General features: G+C 44.3%; 1 protein-coding gene across 4 annotated transcripts in view; it reads left to right on the top strand.

Annotated features, from left to right (window-relative positions):
* Positions 1 to 19020, top strand: part of STAT3 (signal transducer and activator of transcription 3) — a 71214-nt gene that overhangs the window by 26751 nt on the left and 25443 nt on the right. For all 4 annotated transcript variants that reach the window (XM_032871669.1, XM_032871666.1, XM_032871668.1 and 1 more), the window contains exons 2-4: positions 13909 to 14059; positions 15808 to 15952; positions 16915 to 17013. In XM_032871669.1, the coding sequence (XP_032727560.1) occupies positions 13932 to 14059; positions 15808 to 15952; positions 16915 to 17013 (372 nt within the window). In that variant the 5' untranslated portion in view covers positions 13909 to 13931. The remainder of the gene's footprint in view (positions 1 to 13908; positions 14060 to 15807; positions 15953 to 16914; positions 17014 to 19020) is intronic.

The following is a 19020-nucleotide window of genomic DNA, read 5'->3' as shown; positions in this document are numbered from 1 at the left end:
TTTAATGAGGGATTGGTGTGGGGTACATTAAATATGAGCTCCTTGTTAGACATCCAGGTAGAGATGTTGAATAGGCAGTAGATGTGACTCTGGAGCTCACAAGAGGGGGGTTAAGGCTAGGGATGTAAATTTGGGGGTTGTCAGGGTGTAGATGCCATTTTGAAGGAGTGGGATTAGATGGATCACTTAGAAAGGGAGTGCACAGAGGAAAGAAGAGGTTTACTATGAAAAGAGTTTTAAGGGGTGCCTGATGACTCAGTTGGTTTGACGTCTGCCTTTGGCTGGGGTCTCCCTGTTCAGCTGGGAGGCTGCTTCTCCCTCTTCTGCGCCCCCCCCCCCGCCCCCGCTTGTGCTCGCTCTCTCCCTGTCAAATAAATAAAATCTTTAAAGCAAAACAAAACCATTTTAACAGTAGGGGCGCCTGGCTGGTTCAGTCGGAACAATGTGCAACTCTTGATCTCAGGGTTGTGAGTTTGAGCCCCATGTTGCACATTGAGATTACTTAAATAAATAAAGTTTTAAAAAATAAAATAAAATGGGCACCTGGGTGCTCAGTCAGTTAAGTGTCTCCCTTCGGCTCAGGTCATGATCCCTGGGGTCCTGGGATCAAGTCTCGAATCGGGCCCCCTGCTCGGCAGGGAACCTGCTTCTGCCTCTCCCTCTGGTTCTCTCTCTCTCTCAAATAAATTTTAAAAAAACTTCAAAAAAATAAAATAGTTTTAACAGCAAAGCCTTTTCCTTTAAGACTGCAAATTCTTTTCTCATGGAAGATAGACTCTTAATGTAAAGACAATATTCTATCACTATTTAGTAAAAATGGTGTTCTAGTACCAAATGGAATAAACCCCTTAAGTTCAGGGGCACAAGGCAATAACCATTTTGGTATGCTCAGAGATGCTAGGGGCAGAAAATGGTGATCGGCACAGCTGCCTTTGTTGCACAGCATTGGGAAGACGGGAACATCTGGGCCAATTGTCTTCTGGAGCTGCTTCAGTCACATATTTGATGCCTGGGCTGGGATGAGTCAAAGGCTGATCTCAGCAGGGACTGCAGACCAAGTGCCTCCTCGTGGCCCCTCGTGCCTTTGGGCTTCACACAGGGTGTTGGCTGGATTCTGGGGAATGAGCCTGCCAAGAGAATCAGGCGGAAGCCTTGAAGTTGCGTATCGACCCTTCTATCTTAACCCGGTTGGTTGGAGCAGTCATGGCCTTAGCCAGATTCAAGGGGAGGAGACAAAGTCCTCTTGTCTCAGCTGGAAGAGTATTAAAGAAATTGGGGCCATGCTCTATAACCACCGCCAGCGCCCTTTGAATTTAAGGTTCTGCCCCCAAACCATAGTTTCTTTGGAGGAAGGAGTTCCGACACAGGATCCATGGCTGTGTGTTCTCAGCCCCTCTTGTGCGTTGCTGCTTGCTAAGTGACCAGGATTACCTTGATACCTCTTTTAGGGAAGTGACTTGAATAAAGTTGGGAAAAGGTACTTGCTTGTCTCCAGTAAGTGGTGAGCTATATTATGGGTCTGTGATAACTGAGATTTAGAAATTGAAGTTCCCTTTTGCTGGTTTATTTCCGTTTTCCTGTCTTTGAAGAATACTAATAACTTAACTAGCATTCCAGATCAGTGGGTGCTTTTTTGACTCTTACTTGGGTTTTGTCCAAGGATACAATATCTACAGGCTTCTACCAGCAACTTGCCCTTCTCCCTTCAGTTGCCCTCAAGCCTGGAAATTTTGACATGATGTTCGCTTGCCCAATCTACAGTTTCTCAAGGGCTATATTCCTTCTGTTTTAAAAAGTTGGCAGCCTGGGGCGCCTGGGTGACTCAGTTGGTTAAGCATCTGCCTTTGGCTCAGGTCAGGGTCTTGGGGTGCAGGGATCGAGCCCTGCATCGGGCTCCCTGCTCAGCAAGGAGTCTGCTTCTCTCTCTCCCTCTGTGCCCACACACTTTCTCTCAAATAAGTAAATAAAAATCTTTTAAAAAAAGTTGGCAGCCTACTTCTGATTCCTGCGAGGGTGAAGCCCTCAGCATTTGTATGTTGGAAGAATGCTTTGCTTCTCTCCAGAAAAAAGTCTGGATAACCAGTCATCCAGGCTAGAGCTGATCTTGTTCCCTTGGACACAGTTAATCATATTCATGTCCTGCGTTTCAGTATTGTGGCCATCAGTAGACACTTCTGCAGTGGGAGCTGGTATTCATGTCTGTGTGCAAAGGCGAGGAAAGGAAACTAAAGGCAGTGTTCATTTGGCGTCCTCTAATATCCAGTCAGAAGCTCTAACTCAGAAGGAGACATGAGGGCTGCCAGCGGAGAACTCCTCCCATGGAGAAGGAATCAGAATTGCCATGACTCATGTCTGAGTGCTGTGGAGGTTCATCATTAAAGCAGGGGCTGTGCCAGAGGTGCCTTTCCAGTGGGGACAGCGAAGGGACATAAGTGCCACCAAGGGGAGAAACACTTCAGGCAAGAACATCTCTGCAAGAAAGGAACAAAGGCTGGGGTTTGGGGCCGGGGGAGGAGATAAACAGACCTGAGAGTCATCTTGAGGCTGGAGAGAGGAGGGAGGTGGCAGCGTTGGCCGAGGAGTCACAGAGCCTTGGCCAGGGGTAGAGATTTGGGATTGGACAGTGAGAAGTTAGTGCACGCTTTTCTGCTTGGGGACTGCTGTCTGGGATTTTACTCTTACTGAAAGGTCCCTGAGGGACCATTCTTGAATTTTTCCAACAGCAGAACTGAAAGGATTGGTCAGTTGGTCTGCTCCTCCGAGGAATTCTTACCAGATGCGGTGTCCTCATCTGGCTGATTCAGTTAGAGTGGTGATAGCCCAGCAGTTGATTCATTCAGTACATGTTTTTGGACTCCCTGTTGTGAGCGGGGCACCGTGCTGGATGCTTGGGGCAGGGGTGCGTGAGGAGGAGAACACAGTACGGAGCACTAAGCAAGGCTCTTCCTGACCTCGCGGAGCTGGCATCTGGCCAAGTGGTTGCAGGTCCCGGTTATGGAGTCCTGGTGCTCAGCGCTGGGCGGGGAATGGTGATGGAAGGAGGACCCCGAGAGGGAGGCCTTGGTGCTTTTGAGCAGCTGGAAGAAGAGCAGGGTGAGTCCTGGGCTCCTAACCAACAGGCCAGTACCAGCTGAGGCAAGGATGGCGGGGCTCACCAGGCCCTCGGTTGCACTAATGACACTTAGAGACACGCCCTGCCTGCCTGCTTTGGCATCTTAAGTCCTTTGTGTACATTGACTCATTCAGTTCTTAAGTGACCCTATGAGGTGAGTCCTGTTTTCTGCCCTTTTTCACAGGTGGGGAAACTGAGGCACAGAGGCTAACTGGTAGTTGGTGTGCAAGCCCCACATCCTTGTTGTTAAATATCCGTGTACTCCCTCCGCTGCAGCATTTTTTCTTGGGTCACAGCAACCTTAATGTCTTGAGGGAATGGAGCCCGATCGCAGTTTACAGATGGAATAGTTTCTGGAGGCCACCCAGCCTAGGGTCTCCCAGTGTCAGAGGTAATCCTGTGACGTTTCTCAGTGAACATTGAACCTCCATTTGAACCCCAAACACAACAGGAGCCTGGGAGGTTGTTCCTTCCTCCTCCCTTTGTCTGAGTCCCATTTGCCCTTTACACAGTCACCAAGCCCCATCACAGCTCCCTCTTTATTTCTGGAAGATGTCCACCTTGCAAGAGCTTCCGGTCACTGCCAGATCTCACCTCTTACTGCTGCCTGAGGGATCTTAAATGTAAATCAGATTGTCCCCAGCCTGCTGAACACTTTTCAGACTTGCTTATAACCCCCAGTCAGGCGTTCATGTTTCTCAGTATGGCTTACATCGGGGCTTGGTTACACCTGCCCGGACGCCATCCCTGGAGATTATTATTCAGTACATCAGGAGTAAGGAGCAGCCTCCGGCTTCTGAAAGCCCCTCACGTCATCCTGACCACCCAGATCCTGATCTCCGCTCTCATTCCAGGGTCCTCAGTCTGGCCACGCAGTTAGCATCGTCCGAGGAGATTTTAAATATCGAAACATGGGTCCCTCCCTCAGCAGTTCTGATGTAATAAATCTGGTTTGATTCCCCAGGCATCTCTCCCTTCAAAGAAAAAAGAACTGCAGCCAGGATGGGTACCTGTGGATGCAGAGGGAGTGCTCCAGAGGGCAGAACAGGGGTCAGTCTTGCGGGGAAGGAGATTGAGTCTGGAGTGTTTCGCCCTTGCATGTACAGATCTCCCCGTCTTTGAAGAGCTGCTCCTCTGTAATTATCTTCCCCTCTCCTAACCACACTTCCTGTTCCCCAAGCCTTCTTGCTGGGCAAAATGTTCAAGTTCTCAGACTCTCACACCCTGATTACCCTTCCCTGAATATGTTTGTTTTTTAGTCACGCCATTTAAATTATGATACATGTAGAGATTCATGGTAGATGTGAGCCTAGTTACAGCCGGATGGATAGCTTTAATTCAGACACTGTATGTGGCTGTTGAAAATGATGTAAGATTGGGTTACCTGACTCAGTTGGTAGAGCGTGTGACTCCTGATCTTGGGGTCGTGAATTCAAGCCCCATGTTGGGCAGAGAGCTTCCTTTAAAAAAAAACAAAAACAAAAAACCAAAAACCAAAAACCAAAAACCCATATGATCACATTGGCTTGATGTCATGATTGACTCATGTGTTACTTAAAAATCAGTGAAAACTCCCCCTCTAGCCTAATGGGTAAGAGCAGAAATTCTGAAAACAGACTGTTTGGGTTAGGATTCAAGCTCCATGATGTTACTATCTGATAAGCTTGGGTGAATCGTTTAAAATTCTGTACTTCGTTTCCTCCTCTGTAAAACAGGGTTAAAAATGTATTTATCTCATAGGGTTGTTGTGAAGATGAAATAAGTACCTGAAATATGTTAATTGCTTGAAACAGTGCCTAGAACATAGTGAAGTGCTATATAGTAATTAGTGATAATCATTAGTTATTTGGCCTGCTCTTAAACCAAGGTTCATTCTTTCTGTCTTCTTCTTTCATTTGGTTATCATTTAGTTTTTTTTTTTTTCAAGATTTTACTTATTTATTTGACAGACAGATCACAAGTAGGCAGAGAGAGAGAGGAGGAAGCAGGCTCCCCACTGAGCAGAGAGACCGATGCAGAGCTCGATCCCAGGACCTTGAGATCATGACCTGAGCTGAAGGCAGAGGCCTTAACCCACTGAGCCACCCAGGTGCCCCTCATTTAGTGTTTTTACCTTTAGTCTTTCTAGCACCTGGAGCTATCCTTAGGTGAACTGTGTGTGGAGGGAGATAATCTTCATCAGAGCACCCCCCAGCCCTCCTGCTCTTCTCTCTTCCCCTTAGACACGTACACTAAATCACAGCATTATAAACTCCCTCCCTTGAGAGATAATACAAAGACTCATTAAAATGCATGCATTTTGCATGGCAGAGAAAGCTGACTTCATCATTTAACATGGTTAATCTGATGAATTAATCTGTTTCCCTGGGCATTGAGGAGATAGATGAAGCTAAGAAGTACCAATGGAAGGAATGCTGTGGGAGGGAGGAACCATCCAGCTCCCCTAGGCACCCAGCACCACCTATGAGAGATGCTGTATATCCATTATTACTATTTTTTTAACTTTTACAGCAGTCTTTCAAAAGAGTGATACTTCCCCATTTTAGTGAAGTCAAGTAATACCCATAAAAGAAATAGCTGATGAATGGCTGGCAGGGTTTGGACCCAGGCCCATCCTATGGGACAGTCTGTCCCGTGTCCTTGGCCTCACATCACCCTGCTTCAGTGGAACTTGTCTGGTCGGGGGAGTAGAAGTGTCACAAAATGGGGAGGCCATGTGACGCACCAGTTTGGTCTGTTCTGTGTTTTGTTTTTTTGGTTTTTTTTTAAGATTTTTATTTATTTATTTGACAGAGAGAGATCACAAGCAGGCAGAGAGAGAGGAGGGGAAACAGGCTCCCCGCTGAGCAGAGATTCTAGGACCCCGGGATCATGACCTGAGCCGAAGGCAGAGGCTTAAACCACTGAGCCACCCAGGTGCCCCTGTTCTGTGGTTTTTATCTAGAGCTCAGACCTGTTCTCAAACAGCTTTAACCATAAACTGCGCAGTTAGTAATTGACAAAAGCACGTCTACTTGTGTTACTTTCAGTTTAGAAGCAATTACGTTTATATTGTTGTTCCTCTAATCTGAAACATTTGTGATCAGATATGGTGCCTGTGCCAAATCAAGTATGGAGAATACATCGGTTTTTTAAAGATTTTATTTATTTATTTTGAGAGAGAGAAAGAGCACGAGCATGCAAGCACGAGCAGGAGGGGCAGAGGCACTGAGCGAGGAGCCCAGCTCAGGGCTTAGCCCCACAATCATGAGATCGTGACCTGAACTGAAGTCAAGAGTGGGATGCGTAACCAACTGAGCCACACAGGTGCCCCAAGAATACATCATTTTTTTTGAAAAAAGTCATTAACACTATTTGATTTGACATAATTGGAGACTTTGTCAATTCATAGTTCACAGAATCCTTTTGGATAGCTGGAGGAACAGTAGATTCTGAGTAGTTCTTGTAGTTTTGTTTTTAAGACCTTTTTATTGTTTTTTAAAGTAGGCTCCAGGTCTTTTGTGGATCTCAACGTAGGGCTTGAATTCATGAGCCTGAGATCAAGATCTGAGCTGAGATTGAGTTGGACACTTAACTGACTGAGCCACCCAGGTGCCCCATTATTTTTAAGATCTTGATTGTTCTTCATGGATCAGAGCCCTAGATCTTTTTATCCTTTCTGCTGTTCACAATCCTGGCATAATTCATCTCTTAAAGTTAACTGTGAATCTGATACATTTTATTCTCTATGTTTCTAGATATGGATTAGAGAACTATTAGAAGGTACTGCTAGTGGTAAGACCTTACACCATGTTAGGATTTAGAATGGAAAAAATAAGGTGCTTGGCACAAGATTCTTGAACTCTACCAAGAGTTAAAGTGAGATACGAGGAGGGAGGGATAATAGACTTTTGGGTTGAGAATGTTCCAGAGTGCTATTGAAAACTGCCCTTTCTCGGGGTACGTGGGCAGCTCAGTCAGTTAAGTGTCTGCCTTTGGCTCAGGTCATGATCTCAGGGTCCTGGGAATGATCCCCATATCAGGCTCCCTGTTCAGTGGGGAGTCTGCTTCTCCCTCTCCCCCCTGCTCCTGTTCTCTCTCTCACTCACACTCTTTCTCTCCAAGAAAATAAATAAAATCTTGAAAAAACCATCCTTTTCTTTCCCTTGCTTCTCTGAACTCTACTCCCCAGTAGTTTAATACTCTGTCCATATATTCAATTTTGCCACATTAGTAGGGAACTAGAATTCATGTTCCTTTATATCTCAATATCCATTTTTACAATGAAGAGTTGGTTTCTGACTTCAAAGCAAATCCTATTATTTCTAATTAAATATATTTGAATATTACAATAACTGTAGTTGGATTGGGTGCTCAACTGTTAATATTTTCTCTTCTTAGGAAATCAAAATTAGATTTATATATAAACTTCCTATTACAAAGGCAAACACCTGGACTTAAACTAAAAGTACTATTTGGATTTTTAAGTAATAAAATTATATGTTTACTATACAAGCCTACTTTAAAAAGAGAGGGAGAGAGAGTGTGTGCTTAGGAGGGAGGGGAAGAGAGAGAATTTTAAGGAGGCTCCACACTGGGTGTGATTTCACACATGGGGCTTGGTCTCACAACCCTGAGTTCATGACCTGAGCCAAAAGCAAGAGTCATAAGCTTAACATCTGAGCTGCTCAGTCTCCCCCAGGCATACTTATTTTGAATTACCTTTTTCTGATTTGAAATTACAGAGTCTTAATGTCTAAGGTAATTATGAATGGTTAAATTATCAATGGTTATAGGTGCCCGGGTGCCGGGTGGCTTAGTTGGTTAAATGTCTGCCTTCAGCTTAGGTCATGATCTCTGGGTCCTGGATCTTTAAAAAAAAATTATCCATGGTTAAATTGTTAAAAATACAGTATTTAAATATGGGCTCCCTGCTGTTCATTACACCTTTTGTCCCACAAGGAAAATTTCATGTAGGTTGAGTGTCTTGGTCTAGCATTAATTGCATTTTAGTTTAATAATTTTTCTTCTCCCTAATTTACTTTATGGAGTTTGCAGCTACCTCAGATTATTTTAGAAGTGGTATGGGGAGGATAAACAAATTGGAGCTTGCAAGTATAAATAATTTTGTGGCCCTCGAGATTAGTAGGATTAGATTGAAAACACTAATAGAAATGAGATAGTGGTTTCGAGGGCTTTGAACAAAAATATCTTTTCATAGAGAAGTGTTTGCTATATATTATGCTTTTTAAAAATGTTTTATTTATTAGAGAGAGAGTGCATGTGTGAGCAGAGGGAAGGGGCAGAGGGCAGAGGGAGAAGCAGACTCCCCACTGAGCAGGAAGCCCAACTAGGGGCTCGATCCCAGGACCCTAAGATCATGACCTGAGCTGAAGGTAGACATTTAATTGACTGAGCCACCCAGGTGTCCCTAAAAATATCTTCTTAAAGGGGTGCCTGGGTGGTTCAGTTGGTTAAGGGTCTGACTCTTGCTTTCCACTCAGGTCATAATCTCTTGGGTCCTGGGATCAGTCCACCTTACGCTCTGAGCTCAGTGAGGAGTCTGCTTGATGAGTCTCTCCCTCTGTCCTCCCCCCCGCCACACACTCTCTCAAATAAATAAATCTTTAAAAAAAAATCTTCAGGGCGCCTTAATAGCTCAGTTGGTTAAGCATGTGCCTTTGGCTCAGGTCGTGATCTGAGGGTCCTGGGATCAAGCCCTGAGTCAGGCTCCCAGCTCAGTGGGGAGCCTGCTTCTCCCTCTCCCTCTGCCTTTCCCCCTTTTGTGTGTTTTCTCTCTCTCTCTGTCAAATAAATAAATAAAATCTTAAAAAAGTACCTTCTTAAAAGGACTAATTTCTATAAAAATTAGTGCAAGGGTACTTCTGTTACTTCTTTGTTTGCCTTAGTCACTGGGCCTTTCCTGAAGCAAAAGGGGCTTAGTAGAGGCAATGGATAAGATACGGCTTCGCTCTATTTATAATATAGGTATTTCTAATACAAAGTATGGCTAACAACCAAAAGAATCTTGTGACATTGTTCTGGGCTGTATGTGCCGGGGTTTTGTCTCTCTCCTCACTTTGGCCCCTCACTCTACCACAAATCCATTAGTGCGTGGATGTGATTTACAAGCCTTAATTGAAAACGAAGTTTTATGAAATGATGTAATGAATCCCTTTTGTAAGGGGTCCAGATTTGTGTTTCTTGACACGTCTCTTGGTTTCCTTAGAATGTAATATATAAATGAAAACTGCGACTTTGGACAAACTTTACTGATCCTTACAGTAATAAGTTCCTCATCAGACAATAGCTGTTTGAGTTATGACTTGTTGGTAAGTTATCCCCAAGGGGTTGAGAAATTCCTGTTTTGAAAAGTCCGGAAAGTCTTTGGTGACTTGCTGTTTCATTTTTATTTTTCTTTTCTCTGAAGTTGTAGAAAACAGAATCAGATTTAATATTGCCTTTATATGCTCCCATCTGCTGTCTGCTAACGTAAACTTAGCACTCACCTCTGGAGAGAATTAAGCCCAGCGTCATGCTCTAAGCCAGTCTTTCTGTGGAATGAACTCCTTTCTCTCTGCACCCAGAATGGCACTTGGCATTCAGATTGTGCAGATCACTTTCTGTGTCCTGCGGGTCTGTGAAAATGGTTATTAAATCACAGCTTTGCATTATTTCATAGATAAATACTTCAGTGAGAACTTAAGTGGAGTTCTTTAGATTAACTTGTAATTTGAAAAAACAGAATTGAGATTGTGAAATAAGGTAGGCTCTTGTAAAACTTTTTCCAGTAAAACAGTGGCCACAAGCTAGTTGGCAATGGTTTTCTTAGATAGTTTGGCTGGTGATCTCCTAAGGATATACCGTTCTTATGAAGAACATTGGGCTGATTGCCTTGTGGCTGTTGTTGGTTAAATATGGTTTGTAGCTAAGCGGCCTGTGAGAAAATCATCACTTGTAAGGCTCTTTGCTCATCTTCTCCTTGAGAATGCTGTCTGCTTTTGGCTTTAACTTGGCAGTGAATTTTTAAAAAAACATATAGCTATTACAGTGTTAACCTACAGTGATGAGACTAAGAAGTGAAGCATAATGCCAGTCATTTTTGGTGCCTTACTTTTTTTTAAACTCTTTTTTTTAAGATTTTATTTATTTATTTGACAGAGAGAGATCACAAGTAGGCAGAGAGGCAGGCAGAGAGAGAGGGGGAAGCAGGCTCCCTGCTGAGCAGAGAGCCTGATGTGGGGCTCGATCCTAGGACCCTGGGATCATGACCTGAGCCGAAGGCAGAGTCTTAAACCACTGAGCCACCCAGGCGCCCCTAGTGCTTTACTTTTATGGAAAAAAAAAAAAAACCAAAAAACCTAGTAACTGGTTTGTGGTCTAATAAATGACAAAATTATTGTACTACTTACTATCCCCTTTGTGTTGTCCCCCCCACCCCCAAACTATAACAACAAAAAACACCTCTGAGTTATGGACCTAGAAATGAACTAGACAATTTTCAACAACTTGCACTTTTTTTTTTTTTAAGATTTTTTATTTATTTATTTGACAGACAGAGATCACAAGTAGGCAGAGAAGCAGGCAGAGAGAGAGGAGGAAGCAGGCTCCCTGATGAGCAGAGAGCCCAATGTGGGGCTCGATCCCAGGACCCTGGGATCATGACCTGAGCCGAAGGCAGAGGCTTTAACGCACTGAGCCACCCAGGCGCCCCCAACTTGTACTTTTTTAATGGTTTGCTGAAAATGTGTATATTTGTGCGTGACCCAGTGTTCATGTCCAGTTGAGCAGGTATAGTGGGGTGTTGCTTTATGGTTCTAACATGGAACTTTAGGGAGTAGATTGTGATGGCTAAACATTTGTATCCAAGTTAAGCAATTAAGTAATTAGTCTGTTTTTTAAATTAACTTATAACATTGGACTTTATCATAAAAAGTAGGTGTCTAGGGGCACCTGACTGGCTCAGATAGTGGAACATGTGATTCTTGATATTGGGGTTGTGAATTCAGTCCCCACACTGCAGGTACAGAGTGTACTTTATTTTTTTTAAAGATTTTATTTATTTATTTGACAGAGATCACAAGCAGGCAGAGAGGCAGGCAGAGAGAGAGGGGGAAGCAGGCTCCCTGCTGAGCAGAGAACCTGATGTGGGGCTCGATCCCAGGACCCTGGGATCATGACCCGAGCTGAAGGCAGACGCCCAACCCACTTAGCCACCCCGACGTCTTGGCCTTTCATTTCTTATCAAGGGTGATACCCACCGTGGTTATAATGCCTCAGCTACTGCTTTCATTCCAGCCAGTGCTCAGTATACATGTACCATGGCCCAAGCAGCATCTGTCCTGTGGCAGGTTGGTCTTGGGGGTAGTAAGGACAGGGGCAACAGCAAAGGTGTGGTAGCTGAAAATGTTTGGGAGGTGCCCAAGAGGAAGGAAGACATTGTTTAAAAAAAATTAAATCAGTGCCAAGCACCACCTCTGGTGTCGTCAGAAGGTTCAGTTTATTTATGGAAACATATTGGCCTTATGGGGGCAATTACCTCATTCTGACATTCTCATTTCTTTGCTTTATTGACCTTTTTCTTCTTTTAAAACAATTTTCTATTTATTTATTTATTTATTTATTTGAGAGAGAGGGTCCTCATGAGCAGGGGGAGGGGCAGAGGGAGAAGCAGGTTCCCCGCTGAGCAGGGAGCGTGATGCGGGGCTCCATCCCAGGACCCTGGGATCATGACCAGAGCTGAAGGCAGACACTTAACCGACTGAGCCACCCAGGCGCCCCTCAACTGAGAACTTTTTTTAAAATAATTTTTTAATTTTTTAATAAACATATAATGTAGTATTAGCGCCAGCGGTACAGGTCTGTGAATCGCCAGGTTTACACACTTCACAGCACTCACCATAGCACATACCCTCCCCAATGTCCATAATCCCACCACCCTCTCCTTACCCTCCTCCCCCAGCAACCCTCAATTTGTTTTGTGAGATTAAGAGTCTCTTGGGGCGCCTGGTGGCTCAGTGGGTTAAGCCTCTGCCTTCGGCTCAGGTCATGATCTCAGGATCCTGGGATTGAGTCCTGCATTGGGCTCCCTGCTCAGCGGGGAGCCCGCTTCCCCTTCTCCCTCTGCTGCTCCCCCCACTTGTGCTCGCTCTCCTTCTCTCACTCTCTGTCAAATAAATAAATTCTTTAAAAAAAAAAAAAAAGAGTCTCTTATGGTTTGTCTCCCTCCCAATCCCATCTTGTTTCATTTATTCTTTTCCCACCGCCCAAACTCCCCACGTTGCATCTCCACTTCCTCATATCAGGGAGATCATATGATCGTTGTCTTTCTCTGATTGACTTATTTCACTAAGCATAATATCCTCTAGTTCCATCCACGTTCTTGCAAATGGCAAGATTTCATTTTTTGATGGCTGCATAGTATTCCAGTGTGTGTGTGTGTGTGTGTGTGTGTGTGTGTGTGTATACATATGCATATACATATACCACATCTTCTTTATCCATTCATCTGTTGATGGACATCTAGGTTCTTTCCATAGTTTGGCTATTGTGGACATTGCTGCTGTAAACATTAGGGTGCACATGCCCTTTCGGATCACTATGTTTATATCTTTAGGGTAAATACCCAGTAGGACAATTGCTGGGTTGTAGGATAGCTCTGTTTTCAGCTTTTTGAGGAACCTCCATGCTGTTTTCCAGAGTGGTTGCACCAGCTTGCATTCCCACCAACAGTGTAGGAGGGTTCCCCTTTCTCTGCATCCTTGCCAGCATCTGTCATTTCCTGAGTTGTTAATTTTAGCCATTCTGACTGGCGTGAGGTGGTATCTCATTGTGGTTTTGATTTGTATTTCCCTGATGCCGAGTGATGTGAAGCACTTTTTCATGTGTCTGTTGGCCATCTGGATGTCTTCTTTGCAGAAATGTCTGTTCATGTCTTCTGCCCATTTCTTGATTGGATTATTTGTTCTTTGGGTGTTGAGTTTGCTAAGCTCTTTATAGATTTTGGATACTAGCCCTTTATCTGATATGTCATTTGCAAATACCTTCTCCCATTCTGTCAGTTGTCTTTTGGTTTTGTTAACTGTTTCCTTTGCTGTGCAAAAGCTTTTGATCTTGATGAAGTCCCAATAGTTCATTTTTGCCCTTGCTTCCCTTGCCTTTGGCAATGTTCCTAGAAGAAGTTGCTGCTGCTAAGGTCGAAGAGGTTGCTGCCGGTGTTAACTGAGAACTCTTTTCAAAACAAAATTACTTTTCATTGACTTGGAGAATCTCCTGCAGGTCCTTGCTTATACTTCTAAGCCTGTATTCGTAGAATTAGCTTTGTTTTCCCTAAACAGCCACATTCCCCCACATTTCGTTCTGACTTTAGGCTTGTTGTCTCCAGTGCACCCCCTTAGAAGAGGGGTAGGGTGGAAAGAAAGGAGCTGACATACTACGTACTTTACTAACTTCTTCAGAAATATCTCAACAACCATGAGAGGTGGGAATGATATCTCTGTTTTATAGATGAGGAAGTGGAAATCTGAAAGTTACTTTTCAACTTCACATACGTCTGGTAGATAACAGATTCTGGAACTTGGCTGATGCCACGCCCACATCACCATCCCAGTGCAGGAGAAGCTGTGATGTGCTTCCAGAGGCAGAGACTGGGGATGTGTCTGTATTACTGTAAACTGGGAGAAACACAGAGGATCCTGTGCAAAGCATCTTTTATCCCTAATCACAGACCCGATGCCTGTGTTGGGTAGATGGGGTGTTCCTAGGTGGTTTGCTCCTCCTAAGGCTTGCAGTGACCCTGTGGACGCTTTGGTTTACAGTTGGGACCCCTGATTGCCACAGGATGGCCCAATGGAATCAGCTACAGCAGCTCGACACGCGGTACCTGGAGCAGCTTCATCAGCTGTACAGCGACAGCTTCCCCATGGAGCTGCGGCAGTTTCTGGCTGCTTGGATCGAGAGTCAGGATTGGTAAGTCCTTCCTGAGAAACTCCCCAGAGTGTCGGGTTTGGGTTTGAGTCAAGAGACCTAACCTGTTCTAGCTTAACTCTGTGCTATTTCATCAAAAAACTTAAGGGTATAGGTGATGGGGAGAAAGCGATCAGGAGATAAAGACAGACTCTCAGTCTTTCAAAACGTGTTCTATGTTAGAAGTGTGTGCAGGCAACTGTCTCTTGGCACCTGGGACAGCAGCCTGCTTGGTGGTAGATGTTTCGAAGGCTGATTTGGATCTCGTCTCCTTTGCGAGAGCCTCTGTGTGTTCTGACACTCCAGGGATGTGCTACAAATATATTTTATCTCAAGGAGAGTTCTCCCATGGGTAGAGATTTGGGTATGTAATTCTGATTCCCCTTTAATTAAAGGAAGGAGACACAGAGTTAAGAGAAACAGACTCATTCATAGAGATGATGGCCCAGAATTCTAAGGACTGTTTCCTTCATTTTTTTTTCCCCCTTCTTTTTTAGAGAGAGAGTAGGGGAAAGGGCAGAGGGAGAGGGACAGAGGGAATCTTTTTTATTTTTTTAAGATTTTATTTATTTATTTGTCAGAGAGAGAGAGAGCCCACAAACAGGCAGAGGCGGAGAGAAAAGGAGGCTCCCTGCCGAGCAAGGAGCCCGATGTGGGACTTGATCCCAGGACCCCAGGATCATGACCCGAGCCGAAGGCTTTGGCATCAGCTTACCCAACTGAGCCACCCAGGCGTCCTGACAGAGAGAATCTTAAGCAGGCTTCATGATGCTGGGATCATGACCCCAGCCGACCAAGAGTTGAATGCTTAACCGACTGAGCCATGCAAGCACCGTTTTTTCCTTCATGTTAATGTGTTTAGATCTACCTATTAATTTTCATTTAATTCAGGACCATGACCTAGTTTTTCTAGAATTTGAAGAGGGTCCAGGGAGGTGAGTCAGAGATGATAGAGATGGGCCATCCTGATCTGGGTTTGCTTATTTGTTACTAATAATCTGACCACAGAGCTGACTGAGTGGGAATTTTAAAAAGCCAAACAGTGTATATGTCCACTTCACTTGAGTATTTTTTTTAAGATTTTTAAAAAATTTATTTATTTGTCAGAGAGAGAGCACAAGTAGGCAGAGCAGCGGGCAGAGGGAGAGAGAGAAGCAGGCTCCCCGCTGAGCAAGGAGCCCAATGCAGGGCTCAATTCCAGGACTCCAGGATCATGACCTGAGCCGAAGGCAGCTGTTCAGCCAACTAAGCCATCCAGGCGCCCCCACTTGAGTATTTTATAAGTATAGACTATGGCAATGGCTAATAGTGTCTGGAATAATTGTTAATAATCATTGAATTTGGGGTACCTGGGTGGCTCAGTGGGTTAAAGCCTCTGCCTTCAGCTCAGGTCATGATCTCAGGGTCCTGGGATCGAGCCCCACATTGGGCTCTCTGCCCAGCGGGGAGCCTGCTTCCTCCTCTCTCTCTGCCTGCCTATCTGCCTGCTTGTGATCTCTGTCTGTCCAATAAATAAATAAAATCTTCAAAAAAAAATCATTGAATTCATGATACTTCTTGCTGCTGAGCAAGGTGAATCTAAAGTGAAGAGTGGGTTAAAGTATCAAGTTTGTCTTGTTTTTTTCCCACCTTGATGGTGATTTGTCCGCATGCGTGCATGCACGCTATGGGGTGTGTGTGTGTGTGTGTGTGTGCGCGCGCGGGTGTGTGTCGGTTTCAGAATTGTACTGTATCCTTCTTCCTTTTCTTAGGGCATATGCGGCCAGCAAGGAATCACATGCGACTTTGGTGTTTCATAATCTCCTGGGTGAGATTGACCAGCAATACAGCCGTTTCCTGCAGGAGTCAAATGTTCTCTATCAGCACAATCTGCGGAGAATCAAGCAGTTCCTTCAGGTGGGATGCGAAACTGACCCTGCAGAGTAGGCTGTTAGCTTTCTGTCCAGGAAGTATTTCTTTCTTCATTTGCCTAGGTAATGAGATCCAATCTTGTACTTTAAATCAAAGGAGAAATTACTAGCCCTTCCTCAAACCTCTCTATACCCACCCTTGGGCATCATTATCTGAGATACACTTTTTTTGTCCGCTGGAGACATAATTATTAGAGTAATCATCTTACATTAGTATATCTTAATGACATGATCAGAACTAGTAGTTTCGTAGGAAAATGACTTTTTTTTTTTTTCCTGAAGAGAGGAAGGGGTGGAAGGGGCAGAAGGAGGGAGAAAGAATCTTAAGCAGGCTCCACACCCAGGGCGAGCCCCACTCCACACTGGTATCATGACCCTGAGATCATGACCTGAGCCGAAATCAAGAGTCAGACGCCCCACTGACTGAGCCACCCAGACACCCCAGATGATTTATTTTTATTTTTATTTTATTTTTTTTTAAAGATTTTATTTATTTATTTGAGAGAGAGACAGTGAGAGAGAGCATGAGCGAGGAGAAGGTCAGAGAGAGAAGCAGACTCCCCGCGGAGCCGGGAGCCCGATGCGGGACTCGATCCCAGGACTCCAGGATCATGACCTGAGCCGAAGGCAGTCGTCCAACCAACTGAGCCACCCAGGCGTCCCTATTTTTAAATGTTAAATGTTTGACTGTAATCAGATACTCTTGGACAAGGTCTGTCACCTCCATAGGACACCAAGATAACATATTGTCCAAAGACTCAGTATGCCCTCTGTCACAGAAGGACAGCTCACTGTGATGGTCTTTTTTCTGTTCTCCCCTTCATCTCCCGCTGGTGGCAACCAGGCTCTGAGGCCCTCATTTTATTGTTTCATGTAGTAGGTGTAGTATTCTGGGTCCACAACTCCTTGGTCTGCTGCTACTTTCCATTCTTTCTCTCCCGCTTATAGAGCAGATATCTGGAGAAGCCAATGGAGATTGCCCGAATCGTGGCCCGGTGCCTGTGGGAAGAGTCCCGCCTGCTCCAGACTGCAGCCACTGCAGCCCAGGTGAGACGTGGGAAGAAACAAAGCACCATTGAAGACGCGCTTCACTTCTTGTGTGCAGAGATGGGCTCCCTCTTACACAGTCATAAAAGTGTGCAACAACCTCCGTGGGAAAAGTGGATGCGTGGGGTTTTTCTTTTTTTCTTTTCTTTCTTTCTTTTTTTAATTAAACATTTTATTTATTTATTTGACAGAGATCACAAGTAGGCAGAGAGACAGGCAGAGAGAGAGGGGGAAGGAGGCTCCCTGCTGAGCAGAGAGCCCAATGCGGGGCTTGATCCCAGGACCCTGGGATCATGACCTGAGTTGAAGGCAGAGGCTTAACCAACTGAGCCACCCAGGGGCCCCACGTGGGGTTTTTCTTACAAACAATGAAAAGAAGTTTTTTTTCCTTGAGTACATAATGCATGGTCTTTTTAAAAAAAAAATTAAAATTTGACACAATAGTATAAGGAAGAAAGTTTTTTTTTTTTAAGATTTTATTTATTTGAGAGAGAGAGAGATGAGTGAGAGAGCATGAGAGGGGAGCTCAGAGGGAGAAGCAGACTTCCCATGGAGCCAGGAACTGGACACGGGACTCGATCCCAGGGCTCAAGGATCATCCCAGGGCTCAAGGACCGGAGCGGAAGGTGCCGCTCAACCAACTGAGCCACCCAGGCACCCTAAGGAAGAAAGTTTTACAAAAATCTGAAATGTCCTTCCTCTCTTTATTATCTCTTCCCAAGAGACCAATGTGAATAGTCTGGTGTATATCCTTCAGTACCTTTCTCCAGGCTCATATAAACTACAGAAAATAAACATACATGCACACTATATTTAAATGAGTTTACTTCTCTGTATCTTTTTAATTTAATATTACATTATGAAAAAATGTTGGAAAGCTGGAGACAAAATTGTCATTATTTATAGATAGATGGGTCTTCCTGTAAGATCCAAGAGAAATAGTTAAAAAAAAAAAGCCATTGGCATTATTAACAAGAGTTTAGAAAGATGACTGCATTCAAGGTAAGTATTTTAAGAATCTTATGTAGTTATGTAATAGCAACAATAACCTGTTAGAAAATGTCAGGAAAGAAAAGATCTGATTCATAATAGTAAAAACACTTGTATATAATATGCATGTATTATTGGTATATATGATAAAATGACTGGAAGGTTATATATTGACTCATCACACTGGTTGGTTATAGGAGGCTTTTTTTTTTTACTTTCTCTGAGGGGGTTTTATTTTCTTTACTATAATCAGAGACTTTTTTTTCTTCCCTGACCCCATGTTTTACTATTTATTTACTTTTAAAGATTTTATTTATTTATTTGACAGAGAGAGAGATAGTGAGAGAGGGAACACAAGTAGGGGGAGCTGAAGAGGGAGAAGCAGGCTTCCCACTGAGCAGGGAGCTGGATCCGGGGCTTGATCCCAGGACCCTGGGTTCCTGACCTGGTCCAAAGTCAGACAATGACTGAGCCAGACAGGCACCCCTGGCCCCACTTCTTTAAAAAACAATTTGTGCTAAAATACACACAACATGAAACTCACAATCTGAATCTTTTTTTTTTTTTTTAAAGATTTTATTTATTTATTTGAGAGAGAGAATGTCAGGGGAGGGAGTGGCAGAGGGAGAGAAGAAGCAGACTCCCTGCTGAGCAGGGAGCCTGATGCAGGGCTCGATCCCAGGACCCTGGGATCATGACCTGACCCAAAGGCCGATGCTAAACCGACAGAACCACCCAAGGCCTCATCTGATATATTTTCAAGTGTACGCTTCATAGTGTTGGAGTTCAGTTACATCGTGCAGCCATCTCCAGAACTCTTTTCATCTTAACAAAACTAAAATCTAGACCCATGAAACAACAGTTCTTCGTTCCCATCTCACCGCAGCCCCTGGCAACCACCACTTTCCTTTCTGTCTCTCTGAATTTGGGACCTCATAGAAGTGGACTCCTGCCCTGTATTTTTGTGCCTGGGTCACTTTCCTTACCATAATGCCTTACTGTTCATCCTTGTAACAC

This window comes from Lontra canadensis, unplaced genomic scaffold (assembly GCF_010015895.1).
Source record: "Lontra canadensis isolate GAN:19392208 unplaced genomic scaffold, GSC_riverotter_1.0 scaffold43, whole genome shotgun sequence".
Classification (NCBI taxonomy): Eukaryota; Metazoa; Chordata; class Mammalia; order Carnivora; family Mustelidae; genus Lontra; species Lontra canadensis.
Note: the sequence above shows the minus strand (reverse complement) of the source record. Positions and strands in the feature narration are given on the sequence as shown.